Source organism: Pavona decussata, unplaced genomic scaffold, assembly GCF_977016875.1.
Source record: "Pavona decussata unplaced genomic scaffold, jaPavDecu1.1 SCAFFOLD_128, whole genome shotgun sequence".
Taxonomy (NCBI): Eukaryota; Metazoa; Cnidaria; class Anthozoa; order Scleractinia; family Agariciidae; genus Pavona; species Pavona decussata.
In genome coordinates, this window is record NW_028145542.1 from 1,005,975 (window position 1) to 1,026,992 (window position 21,018).

The 21,018-nt window shown below is 37.7% G+C and overlaps 2 protein-coding genes across 2 annotated transcripts in view; one reads left to right on the forward strand and one right to left on the reverse strand.

The window, feature by feature from the left end:
• Nucleotides 1-21,018, forward strand: part of LOC146468850 (CUB domain-containing protein 2-like) — a 92,291-nt gene that overhangs the window by 54,944 nt on the left and 16,329 nt on the right. The window contains exons 6-9 of the mRNA XM_085123896.1: nucleotides 498-667; nucleotides 2,433-2,456; nucleotides 6,540-6,696; nucleotides 8,954-9,129. Coding sequence (XP_084980022.1) covers nucleotides 498-667; nucleotides 2,433-2,456; nucleotides 6,540-6,696; nucleotides 8,954-9,129 — 527 coding nt within the window. The remainder of the gene's footprint in view (nucleotides 1-497; nucleotides 668-2,432; nucleotides 2,457-6,539; nucleotides 6,697-8,953; nucleotides 9,130-21,018) is intronic.
• LOC146468852 (uncharacterized) lies at nucleotides 17,565-20,760 on the reverse strand. The gene is made up of 3 exons (XM_085124115.1): nucleotides 19,728-20,760; nucleotides 18,314-18,447; nucleotides 17,565-17,855 (listed from the first exon to the last, which is right to left on the reverse strand). The coding sequence occupies exons 1-3, from the start codon at nucleotides 20,098-20,100 to the stop codon at nucleotides 17,673-17,675; spliced, it is 690 nt and encodes a 229-aa protein (XP_084980241.1). The 5' UTR covers nucleotides 20,101-20,760; the 3' UTR covers nucleotides 17,565-17,672.

A 21,018-nucleotide genomic window follows, 5' to 3' on the forward strand; every position in this document is an offset into this window, starting at 1 on the left:
TGCATTGTAGACTGTATTATCAATTATTGTCATGACACACATGTGAAAGACTGGTCTTGCATGTATGTAATCTGTGTTTGTTTTGTTCTTCGCGTCTTTCTATACTTCATGCTGGCCTGATTATCAGGTGTTCTTGAACTTTTGATTTTTTATTCTTCAAAATGGATAAGTAAGCTACGTGTAAGATTTGTTTGTCTGAGTCGTTGTATTTGCGTTATTTATTATTATGCCATGTACCCTTAAGTAATGTCTTGAGGAACCTTGTAGACTAGTCATTATATAGTTTAATGTAAGTTATTGTAAAGGTTGCAGTACTTTAATGTAAACATGTTGACTTATTTTTTAATAATTGGCCTTGTCCTTTAACTCAGTAAACATGAAATAATGCGTGCGATTTTATCTCATCTTATCTTGTCAAGTTGTGTTAGCTCACGTCATTCAAGCTTATGTTATCTCATCATAAATGAACTAAAAGAATACGTCTTTCTTGTTTACAGGTATGACCACTTGAGGATTTCCAATGATAAGAACTATATCGTAGGAACATACTGTGGGGTGCAGTCTGGACGGAATATCAGTGTCAATGGACGCTATGCTGTGATGGCCTTTCACTCGGACGGCAGTGTTCAATACAGTGGATACAAGTTAGTTTTCTCCTTTGTTCCAGGTAAGTACAAAGAGTCTAATTTTCGTCCTTTCCTAACAGAGAGATTGTTCGATTGATATCTAGGCGTTCTTAATGAACAAAAAGCACGTTACGTGGTAAGAAATCGGATGAGGTTATTTATTACAGTAGAACCCTATTAACCGGTGGACACCAATGGGGCATGATACTACCGCCAAGCTACCATGACTTTTAAATGCATTTCCGGACACGCCTCTCCGAATATCTGACGTCACAATTTATTACCCGCGAGCAAGTTACCAAGCGTACAACTAAGAGTGGCCAAAAGCTTGATGTACCTCTTTTTAAAAAAGCCTCAGGACAAAGAACACTTTGTTGGACTTTGGAACAATTTAGACCCCCCGTTCGGTTCAAGTTTTTAAACGTATCTTAAAGAATAAGCTTTTGGGCAATTTTGTAAATACTTCCTAAACTTCATTTATTTTTAGTATTTTTCTTGATTATAAAGTTTAGATAATGTTGTGAATCTTTTCTTAAATTTGATTAATTTTGATTGTGTAGTTATTAGTAACTTTAGTAAAAAAAATTTAGTACTTAAATAATTGTTCCTGAAAAGCCCCATTGGGGAGGCAACAATAAAGTATGTATTTATGTATGATAAAAAGCCGGCATTATCAAGGTGTCCGTATTAAGCGGGCTCTTAGAATTAACTTTATGAACAAAACTTTTTATCTCAGCAGTATTTTTTCTCGATACAAAGATTTGACTACAGAGAGATTTAAGGCTCGACACTTCGGAGTCATCTTGACTCCATTATCAAGAGAAAAAATTAGTTTGTGAACGCGGATATTGAAATAGGCTAGAGCTGAAAATTGACATATGAATAGATTGTTAAAAAAATACTTTAGCGTTCACAAACTGATTTTTTCTCTTGATAATGGAGTCAAGATGACTCCGAAACGTCGAGCCTTAAATCTCTCTGTAATTTTTGCATGTCTTTGCTTCAGCAAATCCCTTTTAATTAAAAATTTTGACTGGCACTTTTTACACCCTATTTAGCTTTCCTGAAGTTTTAAGGGAAATCCAGAAATCTAAGAAGGCGGTTTGAACTTCGTCCTTTCTTTGTTCTTGTCGAAAAAAGGCAACAATTATCGTGAAATAATCGCAGTCCCATTTTGTATCACGTGATGTGCTTTGTCTAATGAGAATGCGGCCAAATTAATCGATGGGTTATAAACGAAGATAACAGTCGTGCAATTTCATAAAGTTGCCGATTTTTCTTTTGGAAGAGAAAAAAACAAAACAAAACAAAGGAAGAACAACACTTTTAAAGTATTAGCTGTCGTCATGCAAATGTCTGATGGAATGTGGCAATATTGGATAGGAAAACAAAAATTACAGTAATTTTTTTCTTTGTTCGATAATTCATCAGCCAACTGCAAAAATGATTGAAAAACTTTAATAGATTCTCGATAATGATCGAGTATGCTCTTTTTAGAAAATAATCAGTATAACCTTAGAAAATTAACATTTTCTACTGTTTATCGAGAGACCTTTGATGACCTTTGGATACATTTCGAGGATATAACTAGGCAACCTTTGTCTGATCGTCCCTGATTGTTCCTGACAGGTTTACAAAACATTCGTTCATACTTGTCAACAGCTGCCACACATAAATTGCTCGTCCATACGCTAGTAAATAACTGGAGATTTCCCATTTATTGAGCTGACAAGCATTACCGATTAGTTGAAAAACTGTTTTACATCATATATTTAGCTATTTTGTTTTTTAATTAATTCTTAACAGGAAACGCCACAAGTCTAGCACCAGGTAATAGATGACTTAAATTTGTTTCAAATATACATTACTAGATTTAGATTTTTAATCTAACGTTAGACTTATCAACAGCTTTTACATAGAAACGGCGCGACGAGAAGGAATTGAAGATTAGGGAGGTTGCCATTACTGTTGAGTTTAAAAATGTACTGTTTCAGTGCAAACAGGGTCACCTAAGTCTCCATTAATCAAGTTTGTAATAAATGCCTTCACACGAAACGTTACAATGCCTAATTGGACAAACCCACCAACAACACAGAGACTCTCATTCGCTGCCCAGTGTCCATCTCAAGGTAATAGCTGACAGTGTTTCTTGATGCTCTGATAGTATACATTCTCAATAAAATTATTGCAAAATTAACTTTCCTACGCTTTCATGTTTGTGGAACCACTGGGTTTTAATCGGCCCAACGGGGTGAGTGGATGCAAACTTGTTGGAGAATGAAGGTTCCAAAAGCTTTTATCTCAGTCATTGTATTCGGTTGCGCTGATCAGCATTCGATTATCACTCTCCAAAAATTGATTCTGTTAACCAAGTACATGCATTTTATCATTAGGTCTTGATAACACCTTGTGCAAATAGAGGATATTAAGTTGCGTGGCTTAAATACTTGAAATTAAAATTTTCCTGGCAAGACTGAACGTCAAACGAGGCTTCCGAATGACTTGTTGGAATAAAAACACATCGAAGTAATGTGTAATTTTTCTTTACTTGCAAGTTTCCGCTTGTCATAAAAAAAATCTACTTGCAGCACCCATTGATACTAACAATATGCTTAACCAATAGAAGTGCACGTAGCCCCCAAAATGTTTTCCTCCCAAAGTAATCCTCATATTTTGGTGAGTATCTCTGCGGAAATTATTATTATTTTTTTAATCTGGTTAAAACCTCGCTTTTTTATGCCCAGTATAAATACGGAAAATCGCCTAAAGTCGCCACCATTTTGGTTCACTGCAGAATTTTAAGGAGGATGGGTCTAGTGGCTGCTGTGTCGTCACTTTGACAACACGACAACACTACGCACACTTCACTTGTTTGTTTTAGGCCCTCCAAAGACTAGGGATTTAGTTGTCGACAACTATTTGTGATCGACAAGTAAAAGTTATCGACAACTAAAAAACGTAGTCTGTGGCGCAAGTTGTCGACAACTAATAATTGTCGACGGCCTCATTTTTTGGCGTTTTCTGGTGTGTGAAAACTTTTGTTTTAGTTGTCGACTACTTTTAGATCTCCGCGCTATTGTGTCAGCGGCTTTCCTTGCCGGCTTAAAACATGGAGGATTGCAGAAGTAAAATACTTGGTAAAGAAAACATTCTTTTTTATCTTCCTTCTCCACATCCCGTTCTTGGAGGTGGAAACGACACTAACGATGTCATTATTGCGGCAGCTTGTGCCCACCAACAAGCTCTGATGCAGGATATTTTATCCAAAACGATTGAACGGCAAATTTGGCGCAAAGTTCGATCGAAGGAGTAGAAACTGGAATGACGGCGATTTTATCACCAATTTGCGAGTAGACAGGGGTACGTTTCTTCTTATTGTTGAAAGACTGGCCCCGTTGGTGCCCAACCTCCCTGCGTATCGGTTGCTAAATCAGTATTTGAGTGCCAGTGTGTGGAATCCCTTTATCGGACTTATTTAGTTGTCGATAACTTTTAGTTGTCGATCACAAATAGTTGTCGACAACTAAATCCCTAGTCTGTAGAGGGCCTTAGAAAGTTAGATTAATGGTGGTCTAATTATGCCGGCTAGATGTGTCGCAAAAGGCTGCAGTAACGTTAGAAACTTTCAGGAAGGAATAGCGCTCAGTACGATATTACTATCATTTTATATCTTTCAATCTTCAATCAGCTGCCAAATAATTATTCTAGAGTGACGAGAGGAAAGACATCAACTCAAATCTTGAAAGGAACAACTCGTGATCTGTTCTAGCGCATTTCGTAGACAAAAATGCGAGAACTTGAAAAACGTTGCCTAACATTTTTCAAGTTTCAATCCATACAGGCTTACTCTATCTCTGGCAAGAAGCACTAATAGACAGTTTTATTACACTGTGGTGATAATTTATAACAAACTTGACAATTAATTCGTTGTTTCTGCTGACAGACAAACATTTTTTACTTTTGAAATGACATCAAATTTGCGTGATACTTCCCCTTTAAAGCGATATAAGCGTCTTGAGGCGAAAAAACGAAGAAGAGTTGGGTCGACTTTTTTTAAAAAGAAGCATGCTTGATGGGAGTCGTCGAAGAGTTTCCTACTAAGCTCGCAGTACTTTTTACTAGACGATTTTTTCGAGAGGTATGACTCAGTTAGGCGGCTTGACAGTTGCGGTCGAGACTGCTATCAACGAGTAATATTTACAATTTAGTGTCTCGAAGGCTCGGTGGCTCGCCATTGGCGGTCAGGGTGTAGAGAACAGGTAAGGTTTACAATTTAGCTGCTTGATGTCTCGCCAGTCGCGATCGGAGTTCAAAAGAACGAGTTCGAGCGAGACAGATTCTGAATTGACCATTTTCCCAACAATTTATACTTCTGTGATAGCAGGCGACGAACGACCCTCGAGTGATCGACAATCTTACAGTTCGCAGCAACGCTAGCAATAACATTCGCACATTAATTTTTGTAACGAAGCGACGCCACAATTTCTACACTTGCATCCGAAGTACAGTAACGTTATGTTAGCGGATAAATAATTTAAGAAATACAAACGCTTTAGCGTGAGAAGAAAGCATGCCAACTCATTGAAAATATTAGTATCAGTGACAAAAGAACGCCAGAAATTAATGTAAACACGCGCGAATCTTTCTATTCCTTGAGTTCTACATTGTCCTGTTATTGGTCTTTTAGAATACGGCCTTCACTTCCCCCTTGGCATGTCGCTGTCCTTTTTCGTCTGCCAGTGGGTCGTCAGCATAAGCAGCAGCAGCTTCGTCATCGCTAGATTCACTCGAGGTCTGGTGTTATCTCTGTGGTGATAAACGGCCAGGGATAAATCCTGATCGGGTTCCATTTCGTATCCAGCGATAAAACTAATTTTTGAGTTGCCTGAGTCAAAGTTCGTCTCCAAATGCGATGGCGTGGATGACGTTGTAAAATTTCAGTAGAATTTTGATAGCTATGGAGCCCGAATCAAACGAATTTTGCTACAGAAAGTTTTGACAGTTCAAAAATAAAGATAATTGACAGAAAATTGCTTGAGCGTCGTCCTTGATTTTACGTCACAACTCGACGCTCCCCAGATCCCCTTTGCGCTGTCGTGAACAATTCGGAACTCGACTTTAAGGCAGATAAAAAGGCGAAGATTTAACCAAAACATTTTTTTTTTCGTAGAGATACTCACCAAAGTAGGAAAATTTGTTTTGGAGAAAAGAATTGGCAGTTCGAAGCACTTTACTGTTAAATAGAAGGAAATCAAAATATTGTTTACAATGTTTGACTCGTAGTCCTTAGGTGAAAAGTTGATGAACTGTACTAAAACAAGGGTTTCTTCGTAAAACGCTCTATTCTTGATTTACAATTATATACAAAAAAACGTATCACAAAGCTTAGTTTTTAATTAAGCAGTGACACCGTACAAAGCTAGGAATCGGCAATCGGAAACCACCTGATGGAGCAGCACAATATATCCCCAAATGGCACTGTGCGAAGTTTTAAAATTTTTAGAAAATGTCAGAACAAACTTGACTGCCTCATTTTCGTAACGCTTTTTTTTATCAAAGAACTTAAACCAACACTTAACAAACAGTGTGATTCCATCCGCGCAAAATTATTTGTTTAGAACAGTTCTTAGCAAGCCTCGTTATTGTTTTATTGTTTCATTGTTTTATGTCCTTTTTTAACTTTGTAAATACTTATAATTGACACATTTTATTACATTTTAGCGTTCCTGACATTGTTACCGATTTTAACTGTTTGTAATATAATTATGCTAAACTTTGGTTTTTTATAAGCGCACTTGAAACTGACCTCGGAGAGATCGAAAAGTCGTGATTTTTTAGCGTTAACTTTTATCACAAACTGATCTATATCTAAGGAATGACTCATTAAAAGCAGATGTCTACTTAATCCAACAGGATGTGGTGCCGTTGTCAACAACACACTGACAAGTCCCGGATATCCAAACAACTATCCAAACAACATGGACTGTGTTTATCGGGTACAAATTCCACACGGCATGGCCATAAGGATTTACTTTTCCCATTTTACCCTGGAGGGTTATTCACCTTGCGGGTACAAAACTATCGAATCAGTGTTTAGAGTATACATTACATAACCTCCATTGCATGATAACGGTGGTTGTGATTGTTTCTTTGTTTTGTCTATATTTGCTTGAGCCTTGTTTTTTTTTTTTTCCATCATTAGGGCTAAGTATTAGTCTTTCTGTTTTTTGCCCTTTCCCCGTTATTTTAATACCTTTATTCTCCTAATGTATATTGTGGAGATGACTGGAGAAGAATAAAAGACAAAAAAAAAAAACAAAAGAAAAAGAAAAAAAAAAAGGTATATACACTACTCGAAACAAAGTTATTGAAACATCGCAAAGAACAAAATTACTTGTTAGTCTCATTACTCTAGAAGTAGCTATTTTTATCTTGAGACTCATTTGCCTGTTTCTTTGCTTATTTGTGGTTTTTTTTTTTGCTTTTTGTTGTTATTGTTTTGTTGTTTTAATCTGAAGCTAAGAATGAAATCAATAACTAGACTGCCTTGTCATTTACTGTCATGACACACATGTAATAAACTAGTTTTGCTCGTATGTGATCTGTACAGGCCCCGAAATGATCCCGACCCCGAAGTGATCCCCAACACTGAAATGATCCCCAAATCGACCCCGAAATGATCCCGACCCCCAAATGATCCCCACCCTTTTTCTTGTCGACCCCGAAATGATCCCCAAGGAATTATAGAATGGTAATTAAACATGGGACTGTGGATTGCTCAATAATTAGGGAAAGTTAAGACATTTTGGCGTATGTAGTGAATAGATTTACGGCGCCGATTTTAACAACTAAAAGAGAATAAAGTAAGCTAAGAATAGGGAAAAATTTTCAATAAATGCAATTTGTAGAAACATTTGTAACTGAAGCTAATGAATGTTTTTTTTGAAAAGTGGACTGCAACTGACGTTCAACGACATTTGAGATGCAATTTTTACATTTACTTACAAATTGGAATATTTTTTGTATTTCAGTAAAAAAACAAACAACGTTTAGTCGGTTCGTTATATCTCGCCGTGCTCTGCTATTACAAAGTTTACTATTTCAGAACGTTGTCAGCCATATGTTTCACTCTCATTTCCCTTCATTTACGTGATTTTCGGATTCCTTGTAATGTTACCAAGACAAGGTTTTGTTAGCTAGCCATTTAACACGTTAATATTTTCGTATCTGTTTCTATTGTTTGCTGTCATGTGATCAATTGTATTTATAAGTTATGCATACCTATTAAGAATTAAAGTCGTTCCTGTTATGTCGTTGTATTATGTCTTTTGCAGTCCACCTTAAAAAAAAAAAACATCAATTAGCTTCAGTTACAAATGTTTCTACAAATTGCATTTATTGAAAAATTTTTCCTGTTCTTAGTTTACTTTATTCTCTTTTAGTTGTTAATATCGCAATTGGAATTTTCATTCAGTACCCGTAACTTCTATGGTTTATCCTATAGTTCCAGGAAGCCTATAGCTAATAAGCCCCCGGCTTCCATATAGGCTTCCTAGCCTTTGACACATTTAATCTTGTAAATAGTTTAGTAGATTGTAATATTGTGTATCATCTTTAATGTATTTATGTTGTATTTTTTTTTTTTTGGTTAATGGCAAAATAAATGAATTGAATTGAATTGAATTGGCGCCGTAAATCTATTCACTACATACGCCAAAATGTCTTTACTTTCCCTAATTATTGAGTAATCCACAGTCCCATGTTTAATCACCATTCCATAATTCCTTTGGGATCATTTCGAGGTCGACAAGAAGAAAAGTGGGGATCATTTTGGGGTCGGGATCATTTCGGGGATCAATTTGAGGATCATTTCAGGGGTGGGGATCATTTCGGGGCCGGGAACATTTCGGGAGCTGTACAGATCCGCTGATTTTCTACTCTTCTCGCCTGTCTTTACTTCATACTGGCCTGATTATGATTGTTTTGGAACCTTTGCTTTTTTTAGACAAATTGGTAGGTAAGCTGTTTATAAGGGTTGTTTGTCTGTGTCGTTGTATTTGCATCATTTAGCATTTTCTTATCGATTACTTAGTCGATTTGTCATTATATAGTTTAAATGTAAGTTATTGTAATGTTTGTTCTACTCTAATGTGTATATGTGCTATTATTTGTTAGTAATTGGCCGTGCTCCTTTAACTCAGTAAACACATAATAATGCGTGTAATTTTGTCACATCTTATATTATCAAGTTGTGTTAGCTCATGTCATTTAAGCCTATGTTATCTCATCATAAATGAACTAAACAAATACGTCTTCCTTGTTTACAGGTATGACCACTTGAGGATTTCCAATGATAACAACTATACCGTAGGTACATACTGTGGGGTGCAGTCTGGATTGAATATCAGTTTTACTGGACGCTATGCTGTGCTAACCTTTCACTCAGACGGATATGAAAATGGATACATAGGATACAAGTTAGATTTCTCCTTTGTTTCTCCCGGTAAGTAGAAAGAGTCGGACGAAATACTCTCCAAAGTAAATGTCAATTTGCCATTCAGAGGTTGTTTGTTATGATAAATTATAATTTACCGATTATAATCTACGCGTTACTATTGGAAAAAAATCGTCAAGTGGTTTTGTATTAAGCGCGGTTGTTTAGCAAATACACCCTCAGGCGGTTACCATATCAGACAATATTGTTCGAGGCGAAAGACTGTACGAAAAATGCACAGTTGGCCGAGAAACGAAGGTTTAAGGGAAACTGTGAATTTTCTAGGACAATCGTTAACAGGTTATTCCAAACCTATGCGGGCTGCTTTTATAGTAACCTTAAAAACGTTAACTATATATTACGGTAAAGCTATTAAGCTGTAAAATCTGAAAATAACGCTTTCGATTTTGTAAGCTGATCAAAGCACTGAGACCCAAAACTGTCAGTTTGTGCTTTGACTGCATCGACTACCAGCTCTCACATTAATGCACATATCGCAACAAGCTAGACTATATCCTTCAGGAGATAATGGGCTAACAAAGCGTGTCAGGCTTTCTCGATCTGCCCACTGTGTACTAAGAAAATGTATTGTAAAGTTTAATAATTATAACGAGTCTCACGCGCTAAGAAGACGCAAGAAAGCTTTTTCGATTTTCGCAAGAGCTTGAATCACTTAGGTGCATTAGTGTGTGACGAACATCTTGCCGGCCAAATTTCGTTCAAATCTGGAAAATATATCATCCCTATTATATTCATTTGAATGGAAGGAATACTCGTAGAAGTAAGCCCTGAGTTTTCGGCCTCCAGAGATTTGCACAGTTTTCGCACACCATTGCAGCAGATGTCAAGGAGGTCATGCCGCCGACCAATGGAAAACAACACAGGAGATCCCTACAGAGACTCATCTTCCATCTGTGAAGTTGAAGGTTGTTTGAACCAGAAGCCCTGTTTACTCTCTGCTTGAGTTTTCTTTTTCTCATCGCTATATTTGAGTTTTTACTTACTTATGCGATCTAGGTTGTCCAAGCTTTTCCTTTATAGAACGTTTCATGGAGAAAAGCCTCCTCCTATCTTCGCGAGACTTTTTCACAAGTATGTAACTCGAATCTGAAAAAACAAAAAAGCTTGCTAATAAGCCACAAAAGAAGCCTGAAGATGAGCTCGTTAGGTCACTTCGATGGCAAATTAACTTTTTTATAACAGTTTCTTTAAGATTATCTCGCACGGATTTTAAGATTAATTTTTTTTTCTACTTTCAGAAATTGTTAAATTAGCAAATTAATTTTTATGCTAAATATTTCTAATTAACAACTTGTATTGCCCCTTTTAACATAAAATGACCAAAGGCGCGTTACATTATGGAAATTAAGCTAGGTATGATAAATTAGAGTTATACTTGGCATCAAAAGCTAACTTAAAAAGATAAGTTTTCAGTGAGGATTTAGAACAATGCAGTGATCTAGATTCTGTATGGCAAGAGGTAAAGCATTCCACAGGGTGGGAACTCGGAGATAAAAGACCTACCACCAAATTATAATCGATACATTTTTTCCAGGAGGGAATTCTCGTAAAATTACATCATTTCAGCGTGAGTGATAGGCAGATTGTTTAATTATTGACATTAAATTATTGATATATTGAGGTGACCGACCAAGCAAAGTCTCATCGCAAAGCTCAGAACGTTCCTAAATGACGTAATGTAATTTCCCAAAATAGGTATGAGGAACACTATAAGAGCAGAAAACGAAACAGCTTTGGAAAGGACAGTCAAATCCCACATCTCGCTGGCATGCTTCTGAGCAAATTTGTCGAGCGTGTTTTGTTTTCGGCAAAATGAAACTTGATCCACGCTGTTCTGGTTACCTAGCACGTGACATAGATCTGCCTTTGGTAAGAATTTCGGATGTGTTTCTTCACTGTAAAAAAGTGAAAATAGCAAGGTTTCTATTACAGTTCGAGCTCACTTTGTTTCTCGATACAGTTGAAACTGGTGTGGTTTATCAGAGTCAATCATAATGAGAAATTTATCGGAAGTGTAAACAAGAGAATTCACTAAAGTATGAGTCGCGTGAGCGCTGCAAAAACGGGTACAAAATCGAAGAAAATTAATGTTTCAGTTCTAAAATCTGACGGGAAAAATATTATGCAAGTTTAAGCGCCTCTGTCACGTCACTTGTGTCACGGCAAATTGGATGACATTTTGGTTCGTTGGAAACTAGAAGCAGCTCAGCTGTCTTTGCAGGAGCCTATAATCGTTTGGAAAATGTTCAATAAGCTTTGAAAATGACGTGCCTGATATCCGTACACTTCTTCAATCTTCGGCAATATAGACGTAATAGTTGCGCTGTACCTTCGAGATCAAGGTTTAAGTAAGTAAAATGAAAATTTTTCCTACTTTGACCTTCGTTGTTAATTCAAAGTTCGAAAGGGATCGCACATTGAACGCAAATCAGTGGCGTTTATTTCTAAACTTTGCTCAAACTTTCGTCTCAACAATGACAGCTGAAATGACTTGGTGTTGTTTCTGTTATTATTCAAGCGTGTTCTTGAAAGTTTTAGCGTGTTAAAACGCACGCTAAGCGTGACATCGAGCACACTTATCGAAACAAAAGGTTTAGCGCGCTAACTATTTCCAAACAAAAGGTAGTGTGTTCTCTTATTGTTCTGCAAATTAGTATGCGCATATCCGTGAATCTAGACACGCTAAGCGTGCTGTGTTACCGTGTTGTGAGCGTGCTATCACCTTTGTCCCTGTTTTCCCGTTGAGGGTCACATATTGTTCGCAGCCTTATTGTCGCCGTTTAAGTATAAGTAAGGGTTAGACTATGAACGCGAGTGTTCTATGGGATATAGTGCCTCGAACATAGATATAAGGCCATGTGTGCGTAGCCCGAGTGGTACTTTTTGGTCAGTGGGTAGACGCCAGGAATGACTCTGGAGAGTTCGAAAAAAATTTTTTTTGATTGGCTGCTCTGTTTCCGCTTCGTAACGATTTCCATTGTTTTACCGCAGAAATTCTGCGGTAATAAAATTCAAGTACCCCAGAGTCTCTCCTGTTGACTAACCGCTGGCCAAAGAGCCTGAGGACTCTGGGTACGAGATTGATGCGTTCATTGTCTAATCGTGAACATGGTCAAACCATATTTTATGCAGATTCTATTGATGAGCGTATTTTAATTTTGTCATTCACACTTAGGAATCAAGTTGTTATTTTTTTTTTTTGGATGTCGCTGTAATGTTGGTAGAATTTTATGAATAACACTGCTTTTCTGTCTTTAGAGCTTTGTTTATTCTTTGTTGTTTGATGGCTCATTTGCTCCGGCTATGAGCTAGTTTACAGATCTTGAGGAACCTGAGGCCGTCCTTGCCACTCAAGAGCTACTTGTTTATGAGAGCGTAGACATATCCTAGTGCTTGGGGGATAAATTTCGATAAAAGTGCATGTTTCCAAAAGCCTACCACAGTGAACGAAATTGAGCAAAGAGAAAGAGACAGAATTTAAAAACGTCTATCGAGTAATCGTTTATCGAGTCTGAAATGAATACCGAAACACACAAATTAAAATCCTTAGAGATGAGTATAGGTCCGTTCCAGATGATTTGGGCACCATCCCTGTGGAACAAGTAAATTAATTGTTACAGAATTCATATTGAAAGTCATGAGAGGTGATGGCAAGCCGTACCCGTACCCGTGCTCTATATACTCATTAGTATGCTCTATATAGAGCATACTAATGAGTAGTCATTTTACCCCACAATTTCCCTTTGCTTATAAGCCTAGGACTCTTTACATAATTTAAGACAGTTTGTGGGATATAGAGCACACAAATACTGGGCACTGATTGGCTGAGCGGATGTAAACATGTTCTTATGCGAAGTTAGAGCGTAAAAGTGGATCGAAAAAATCGTTGAAATCGGAAGATCGTGCAGTGCACGTGGTAATACAACAAACATGGTGAAAGAGAACGCACGGTTTATCTCGAAGCCACTTTAAAAAAATTTTGCTGTTTACAACAAGCAAGACGCAGAAAAAAAACAAAAAGGTGCGCTTCGGCGAACTTGAGGAATACAACTTTTCTGAATTGCACTAAACACTGAACGCACCTATCACTATGCTATAATTTAAAAACAATCCTTGCAAAGTGGGAGAACTAATCAGTTTAGTACTCGACTAGAGACAACAACAACAACAACAACAACAAAAAGTTTTACCAAATTAACCTCTCTAAGATCTGACACTGCAGACCAACTCATAAATTCAATGTCACAGTCATAAAAAATAAAGCAAAATTTACCCTAACCCAACAAGATTTCGTGTCCCTTTCCTTTTCTTTAGGAAAATGTTGAGAACATTTAAGTGAGCGTTTCCCCCAGAACAACAAGAAAATCGAAGGAAGTATTGCATTGTTTGTGGATTAAACTTTCGATGCTGAGCTCACTGGCAACGGGTAATCCCGAGCAGGCAAGATCGCTCCATCTTGACCGCTCGGGAAGCCAATCACAGAGCATGATTTGACTCTTTCATTCTACTAGCTTTTTATGCCTTTATTCTTATTGTTTGTAGGTAAATATTTTAGCGCTCTCGTGCAATATACCGATTCGGCTAACGCAATGTTGTACCCAATTCAAATCCTTTGGGCATAAAATAATTTGTTCTAAGTATTTTCATATCATTTAAATGCGAATGCTACATTATAATGCATATACATTAAACGAAGAATATTCGCATTGGGTACAACATTGGTTTAGCCGAATAGGTCTATTTGGCAACTTAGATACCCTCGATTGCAAAAACGTTGACACCCAAAAGCATAAACCGTGAACGATGAGACTTAATGGCTTTATGGGTATAAGTGTACTAAATTTAGTTGCATAATATTATATAATGGAAATAAGGTTATTGTTTAAACACTACCCACAAATCCGTTGGGTCTCATCGTTCACGGTTTATGCTTTTTAGGTGTGAACGTTTTTGCAATTGAGTGTATTAGCTTGTATTCAAGGACATTCACAACTGTTTACATATCACTTGGACCGGAGTGGTGCCAAATACTGTAAAATGGCCAAGTCTTGCTAAAAATGGGCTTCATGCCGGTTATCCTGTCATTCAGTTAAGATAATTAATCTTTCAAGAAAAGTTAACAAAATCCAATATTTATTTGGATACGCTCTTGGAAATCGAGACAGATATAGCGGCAATGAGCCATTAAAGCATGCCCGAAAAATAGCGACCGCTAAATTATCTCCTGCATGGTTGCTCTTGCAATGCAAAATGAGCAAGATCTAGCAATATCTATCTATTGTTTTTAATAAAACAATTATTCTACTTCCTATCATCTTATCTCAAACGCGCGCTTGTGGAATAATTGTTAAATATATCCAGTCTCATGTGATTATAGAGATTCTGTTCATCTGATTGGTCGAGGATTGCGTCATATTCTACTATAATCACCACGTGCGAGATGATTCTAGCGGGAGCACTAATTTTCAAAATGGCCGCTTAGCGATTTGTTGACGTTGCTGAGAAAGAAGTAAATAGGATGAAAGAAAATGTACTTCCGAAAGGCACTAAAGATGCAGACAAGTCCGGAGTGACACTTTTCGAATGCAAGACATGGAACTTCTGCCAGCTGTGATTAAAAAAAAAACCTCGTAATTTGAAGTGGAAATGTTGTCGATGTCGATGGTTAAAACGAAAACAACAAATCAAGTTAGATTTGCGCAAGATTTTCTTTATTTAACAGACTGATTTCACACAAAACTTATTTAAGACAGAATTTGAAACCATGGAATTAAACGAGATGAATAAATGCCTCTCTAAGTTTTACGTTTCAGTGAGGAGAAAAGACGGCAGCTTGTTTCAGTTGTCGGCTCGAGCGGCTCTCGACCACCGTATAAGGTCACCAACACCTCACAACGAAAAAAAAAATTAATCTGCGACAACCGTGTACTTGTTTAGTGAAGGGAATAAAGGACTTCAAGGGGAAGTGTCATGGGGTTTTTGACCTCTTTTGTTAAAAATGGTGAAATAATACCTTCACTAAGCTACAAAATAATTATAGAACAACGAGAGGAGAGAAGTCAACTAGAAACTAATTTTTTGTTTCTGTTGTCAGCCAAAGATTTTGGGGGTTATGAAATGGCATCAAATTTTTGTGATACTTCCCCTTTAAATCCTACCTGAAGCAGTTTATATTCGAGGCCAATTTATGAAAGTCCGTTAACCGGCGAAGCCATCAACAAGAAATTGTGAGATAAATTAGAGTGCTATCGCTAACACTTGTGATCCTCGAGTTTTACACCAAACAGCCTGGTTCATCTCCATCTATTTTGTTCAACGGGTCGGAGAAACCCAACATTCATTCACAGAAGTCAATGCTTCGTTTCAGTGAAGCGGCAGTTAAATAATACTGACATTCGGCTGGGTATCTGTAAATCGCGGACCGGATGGCTGCGGATGACGGATGCGGATGGCGGATGGGAAAATGCGGATGGAAAAATGCGGATGACAAAATAAAATTAAAAAAAGAAATTTAAAAAAAAATAAAATAAAATAAAAAGTATAAATATATAAATATACAGATTAACAAGAAGAAAAAAATTGAGTGGAAAATGACAACAACAATTAACAAAGGACTAACGTTGCCCGAATAAAACCCACCAGTAAACAAAGAACGTTGCTGGGACTTAAAGAGACCACTAAAGCAGAGGGAATTTTTAAATATTAAAAACACATATTATGATGGTCAACTGAAGTTAGCCCTATGAAACCACCATGGTTTTTTTTTTAAAGATAACTTCGAGTACATCCATCATATGGGAAGATTCTTACCTTATTCCACAAAACTCAATGAGACAAGAAGTCCCTGAAAATTTAAGGTCAATAGCTTAAATTCTTCTTGAGTTATCTTTTCTCAAGCGAAAAAGTACCACAGTTTGAGAAATTTAACTTTAAAGTTCAGAAATAGAATGAAAAAGCAATATTGTTTGCAATTTACAGTGGTAATTGCTGAAAACAAACAAAATAAAAACTCTCGTTGCCATTGAAACGGTATTTAAGCGTCACACCTGTTGCTGAGAAATGCCCCGTTTCCTCTAAAATATCGCAAAAACTCGCCCAAAACGCTTCGCAATGTAAACTTTAATGGTTAAAGTTTCTAATTTTAAAGAAAACGAAAAAAAGCCTTTTTTGACAAAATTCAGGTAGACCCCAGCCTTAATTATATCAGGAATACCCTCTCAGGGTAAAAAAAAAGATGTGAAATAAAGAAGAGAGCGCCACGCTCTTTGGTTCTCAATCCGCCTACATTACACGGACAAACCTAAATTCACCCTAAGAAATGCACGATGTTGGTCCGAGAAATAACTCATCACCTCATGAGGTATTTAACAAAAAACGCCAAGGAAATAAGGCTGCCTTGCCTGAACACACTTTACATTGCAGTGGAAATACACACTCGATTGCTTTCGATATTCCATATTACTTGAGTGAAAGATCTCATCATGTTGGAGACAATAACTAAATCTCCTGGGAGCGGGGCTATTTTTCCACCAGGCTTCAGTGGTGCCGAACAGCCGTAACAAGTGCTAACCTGCGGAGGACATAAGGCCCGGGGATAAACTACGAAGAACCCGTAACTTGGTGATGAGTATGCCGTTTTTCTGTGAGGGCTAAGAAGGCTTGGCGTTGGTCCATGAAGGTGGGTCACGGTGGCCGCAGGTGGGTGTGGTGTGATTGTTGGTCGTGTGGACAGCGGTGTTATACCGTTAGAACAGGCTGCGCCTGTCTTACCATGCGCAGACTGTTGCTCTGTTGATTGATTTGCCCGTGAGAACGCCATATCTGCCCTCTGCACTGTAGTCACTGTCTCAGTTCGAGATGGCTTGGACCTAACTTCCATTCCTCGCACTGTTGATGGCCTTTCCTGGTCACCTTTTCTTCCAACTGTCTTGGAACTGTGACTTGTTACGAAGCCTGTGGCTGTTATTGTTTGGGGACTTCGTCTGTACCAGGTCAGGAACTTGTCAAGTGCACCGCATTTTTCGGCCACAGCTAAACCGAGTGTAAGCAAATCTTTGCAGACTTGTACCTTTCGCACTGATCGCAAACGACTTTTCCATTTGATTGTTGAAACACGTAGTATGGTGTTCCACCGCTGTCATTTCTAACAACAAAGGAGTGTTCCTGCTGTCATGGCGCTTGAACTATCACTCCTTCGCTCCCCGACAAGTTTGACGCCTGAGTGTACATGTCTTTTAACAACAGGAGAGGTATGCCCGCCAGCCCTAACGTTTCAGGATCAACTGAAAGAGGACAAGACTGCTGTGACTGATCCAATTCAGGGTATCCCTGGTCTCTTGCTGCGAGGTCATCATCTTGGTTCAGTTACAGTAGTTGAATTTTTCAGAATTTCTGCAAAGCGACTTCCCTTTGGTTAATGTTCATCTTAAACCATTTCTCTGGTGGAATCTGCAAACTTTTGAATTCCTCCGAAAGCATATATGAGCCCCGGTTGAGAATAGCTGCCTCGCAATCTCGCTTCTGCTGCGTAATCAATTCCTCCATCTCCATGCAAAAATGTGAAAATGTGACATTTCATTCGGCTGGTAGTTCAGTGCTCTTTTGATCACCGCGTTTCCTGACTCGAGTAGATTGTTAAAATACGGCTCTGGTGGATCTCCAAGGCTTGCATTTCTTCGAACAGGCTTGAGCAAGTTTGCCATGATAGAGCTTGCCTTTTAAAACAAGGTATAGGTAAATTATCTTTGTTCGAGTTCTTACAAAGTCGTGAAAAATCGTAAATAAGTTTTCTAGGTTCTCAAAGTTGAAAATTCCGAAGGTAGGACACCAAACCACCTTAAATTTAGAGTGGCTGGTAAACCATGCTAAAGAAATTTCCTTAAAATTCGTTGAAAAAGTTGTTATTGTTGAATAGCTAAACTGCATTAAAAGGACAAAAAGGGCCACGTTGTCTTGTGGTTATAGACCTCAAAAGGTCAATAGTATGGTCTATTTGACCATTCTTCGTGTCGTCATGACTACTACTTCTTAACTCATTCACATTTTCAGGATAAAAGGCATAGAGCCTTTAAGATTTTAAGAAACGATTGGGGAAGATTCTATCGAACCGCCTCATTCGTTGATTTGAATGTTTAAATTTTCACCATTAATTTTAAGGATTAACAAGCGTTACTTTGTTTGAAATGTAAACATGGAACTTTGGCGACTGGCTGGGAGGGAGATGTTCTTTCTCTCTTGTGTTCCAGACATCTTTGAAACACTCCAATTGAGTAAGGAATTCCTCTTCTGTTACTGCATTGACAAGTCCTGTGAATTGAGAAAATGCTAAAACTAACGTGTTGACATGATCATCCTTGTCTTTGTTTTTAAACATTTATCAACAACAACAACAACAACAACAAGCTTTATTTGAATGACTATAACAAATACAGTGTTGCAAAAGCTATTCATAGCTAATTATTGATTCGTTAACTAATTCCTAAGATAACTTAAAATATAAGAAAATAAAAAAAAAATTAAAAATAATAAATAAAGTAACTGAAGTCTTTGCTTATTTTAAACTATTCATACAGTAGAAGTAATCATTCCGCAGAGAAGTTTTAATTATCTCTCAATTCGAAGCGCGAGGAAACAAATGAAGTTAATTGAGTGCTTATATGCGATAGTAAAGTTTCTTTTACTAATAGTTGTGTAAATGGAAGGCCAGGTTCTATTTTAATAAAGAACATATCTCTCAAAGAAGAGTAACTTGGGCAATCTAATAAAAAATGAATTTCGTCTTCAATGGTTTTACAGTTGCAAACATTACACACCCTTTCATAACGGGGTATGTTGTCCTATCTTCATGTTTCAATCCAAAGCTTGAGGCTACTTATTCTTAGTTTCACTAATGCTTTCCTAGTAGCGTTTTTCCTTGTGAGATCTAGGTGAGCAGAGGGGCCATAATTTTTTTAATTGTGTAATAAAAGTTGAGTTTTTGTGAGTGTTGAAGGGATTGGTGCCAATAAGAGATACATTTCTTTTTCATAAGATCTATATATTGTTTGTTGTTATTTTCATTCAATGTGTAATAATTAAAGTTGGGGAGATTCTAGTGTTCACTCATCTTCGTGAGACTGGAGTAAAAACTAGTTTGACCGTTATAATGAAGGTCAAGACATTCTTAGGGATTGTTTCACTATAACATGTTTATCCTTTCTTTGGAGGTAGTGTACGTAATTAAGTATCTTTTTATTATATGTCAACGATTAGAGGAAATCTGCCAAGTTCAGCTCTACATGCAACGTTGGTTGACTTATTATGTACTTCTAAATAGCGTGTACAGAAATGTTAATTTTTTTTTTAATTCCGGAGCCTTCTGATTTAACAAAAGCACTCCACACCTCACTATTGTAGGTTAGAATTGGCTGAATCATTGTTAATCAATGTTAAGCCCTAAGGTGGGAGGCGGGGTAAGGATTTCGATGTCCCATTTATTTAAATCTGTTTCGGAACAAAAATTTCGCGCTCATTTGTTGCACGTGGGTAGGGAATTTGTAAAGTCTGGCTCCAAAGCAAAAATGTCAAAGCCCACATACAATACATACCTTCTTCCTTGATCTTGTTCTTTATTCCACCAAAAACATCTGCCAGAAACTCTGCTTGCACTCCGTGCGGGATTAACTTTAACTGCTCTTTACAGTTGTCTTTAAAATGGGTGAAGCACCTTAGGTGAAGAGCATGATAAAAATTTCTCTGCAATGCCTGGGCCAAGGCTTCTTTGCCATCGGTTCCGAATGCAAGGACTGCGGCCATATCTTTGTTCATCCCCACTAACTTTGAAAAGAAGAAGTTATAACTTTCAAACGTTTTACGTTGATGAAGGAACATCGGCCCCATCATCATGGAGTGTTTCCCTGTTTTACGATCCACCAACATGAGGCTACTATATGTAGTGACTGTCAGATGAAATTTCCCCATGTTAAATGTGGGATCGACTCCAAGTACAGAGAACTTTGTGCAGTTGGTACAGAACCTTACTGTCTCTCAGTTGCCAATTGAAGCCAAGCACCAGACGAAGTTCTGGTCCAGTAACTTCTCGTATGAATGCATTTTCCGGACTACCCAACTGCTGCCTTTTGCTATTCATTAGCATCAGTATGAGCGAGTCAACCTGCTTTGAGGATATCCCACGAGGTTGATTTTGAGCCTGCTCCCTGTTTCGTGGTAAGTCGCTCTCCGATTGTGCATTCACGATGCCACCTTTTGCCCATCTTCTTTATGGAAGGCTTGCTTTGGTTTCTTGGTTGCAGAGACTTCTTTGAGATCTCCTACTACGCTTCTCTCAGTTCTCAGGTACCGGGCAGCATTAGAATTCTTACTATTCCCGTGGGGCACTACTTTAACTTCATGTTCTGTTCCGTCGAAGACTTATGGATTCGGTAAAGATGAGGTTTTTCTGAAGCCAAGAGTATATTGACCGATTAAATTGAAAAGTGTGTTATGACACACTATTTAGCAGGAAAAAATACACCGTCACTGTCATCTCAGATAAGACGAGATTCAAAGTGGGACCTCGCCTTTTTCATTTTCGTTATTTGTTTTTGCTGACGTCTCTAAGAAATGCTGTTCCTTGGTGGCCAACTAACTTCCTGGTGGTGTGTACCAAACTTTTCAGCTGGTCGCATCATTTGTTATAAATATTTACCCCGAAATACCCTCTTGCATATGTTTAAGTCGAATCCTCCTCACCCACCTTTCCTCAAATTTAACCACCATTTTCCTTCAGTACCCGCTTTAAAAGGACAGTATATGGTGACATTCGCTATGTGATACCTACCTTGAATTAAAAAAAGAAAATCGTTTTAAAATCTGGCGACGATTTGTTCTTGTAATACG

Coding starts and splice junctions, on each gene's coding strand:
- LOC146468852 (XM_085124115.1), bottom strand. CDS start 20,100: ATGGGGAAATTTCATCTGACAGTCACTACATATAGTAGCCTCATGTTG. Junction 18,448..19,727: donor GAACAAGATCAAGGAAGAAG/GTATGTATTGTA, acceptor CTCAATTCACAG/GACTTGTCAATGCAGTAACA. Junction 17,856..18,313: donor ATGTTTACATTTCAAACAAA/GTAACGCTTGTT, acceptor TTGTTTTAAAAG/GCAAGCTCTATCATGGCAAA.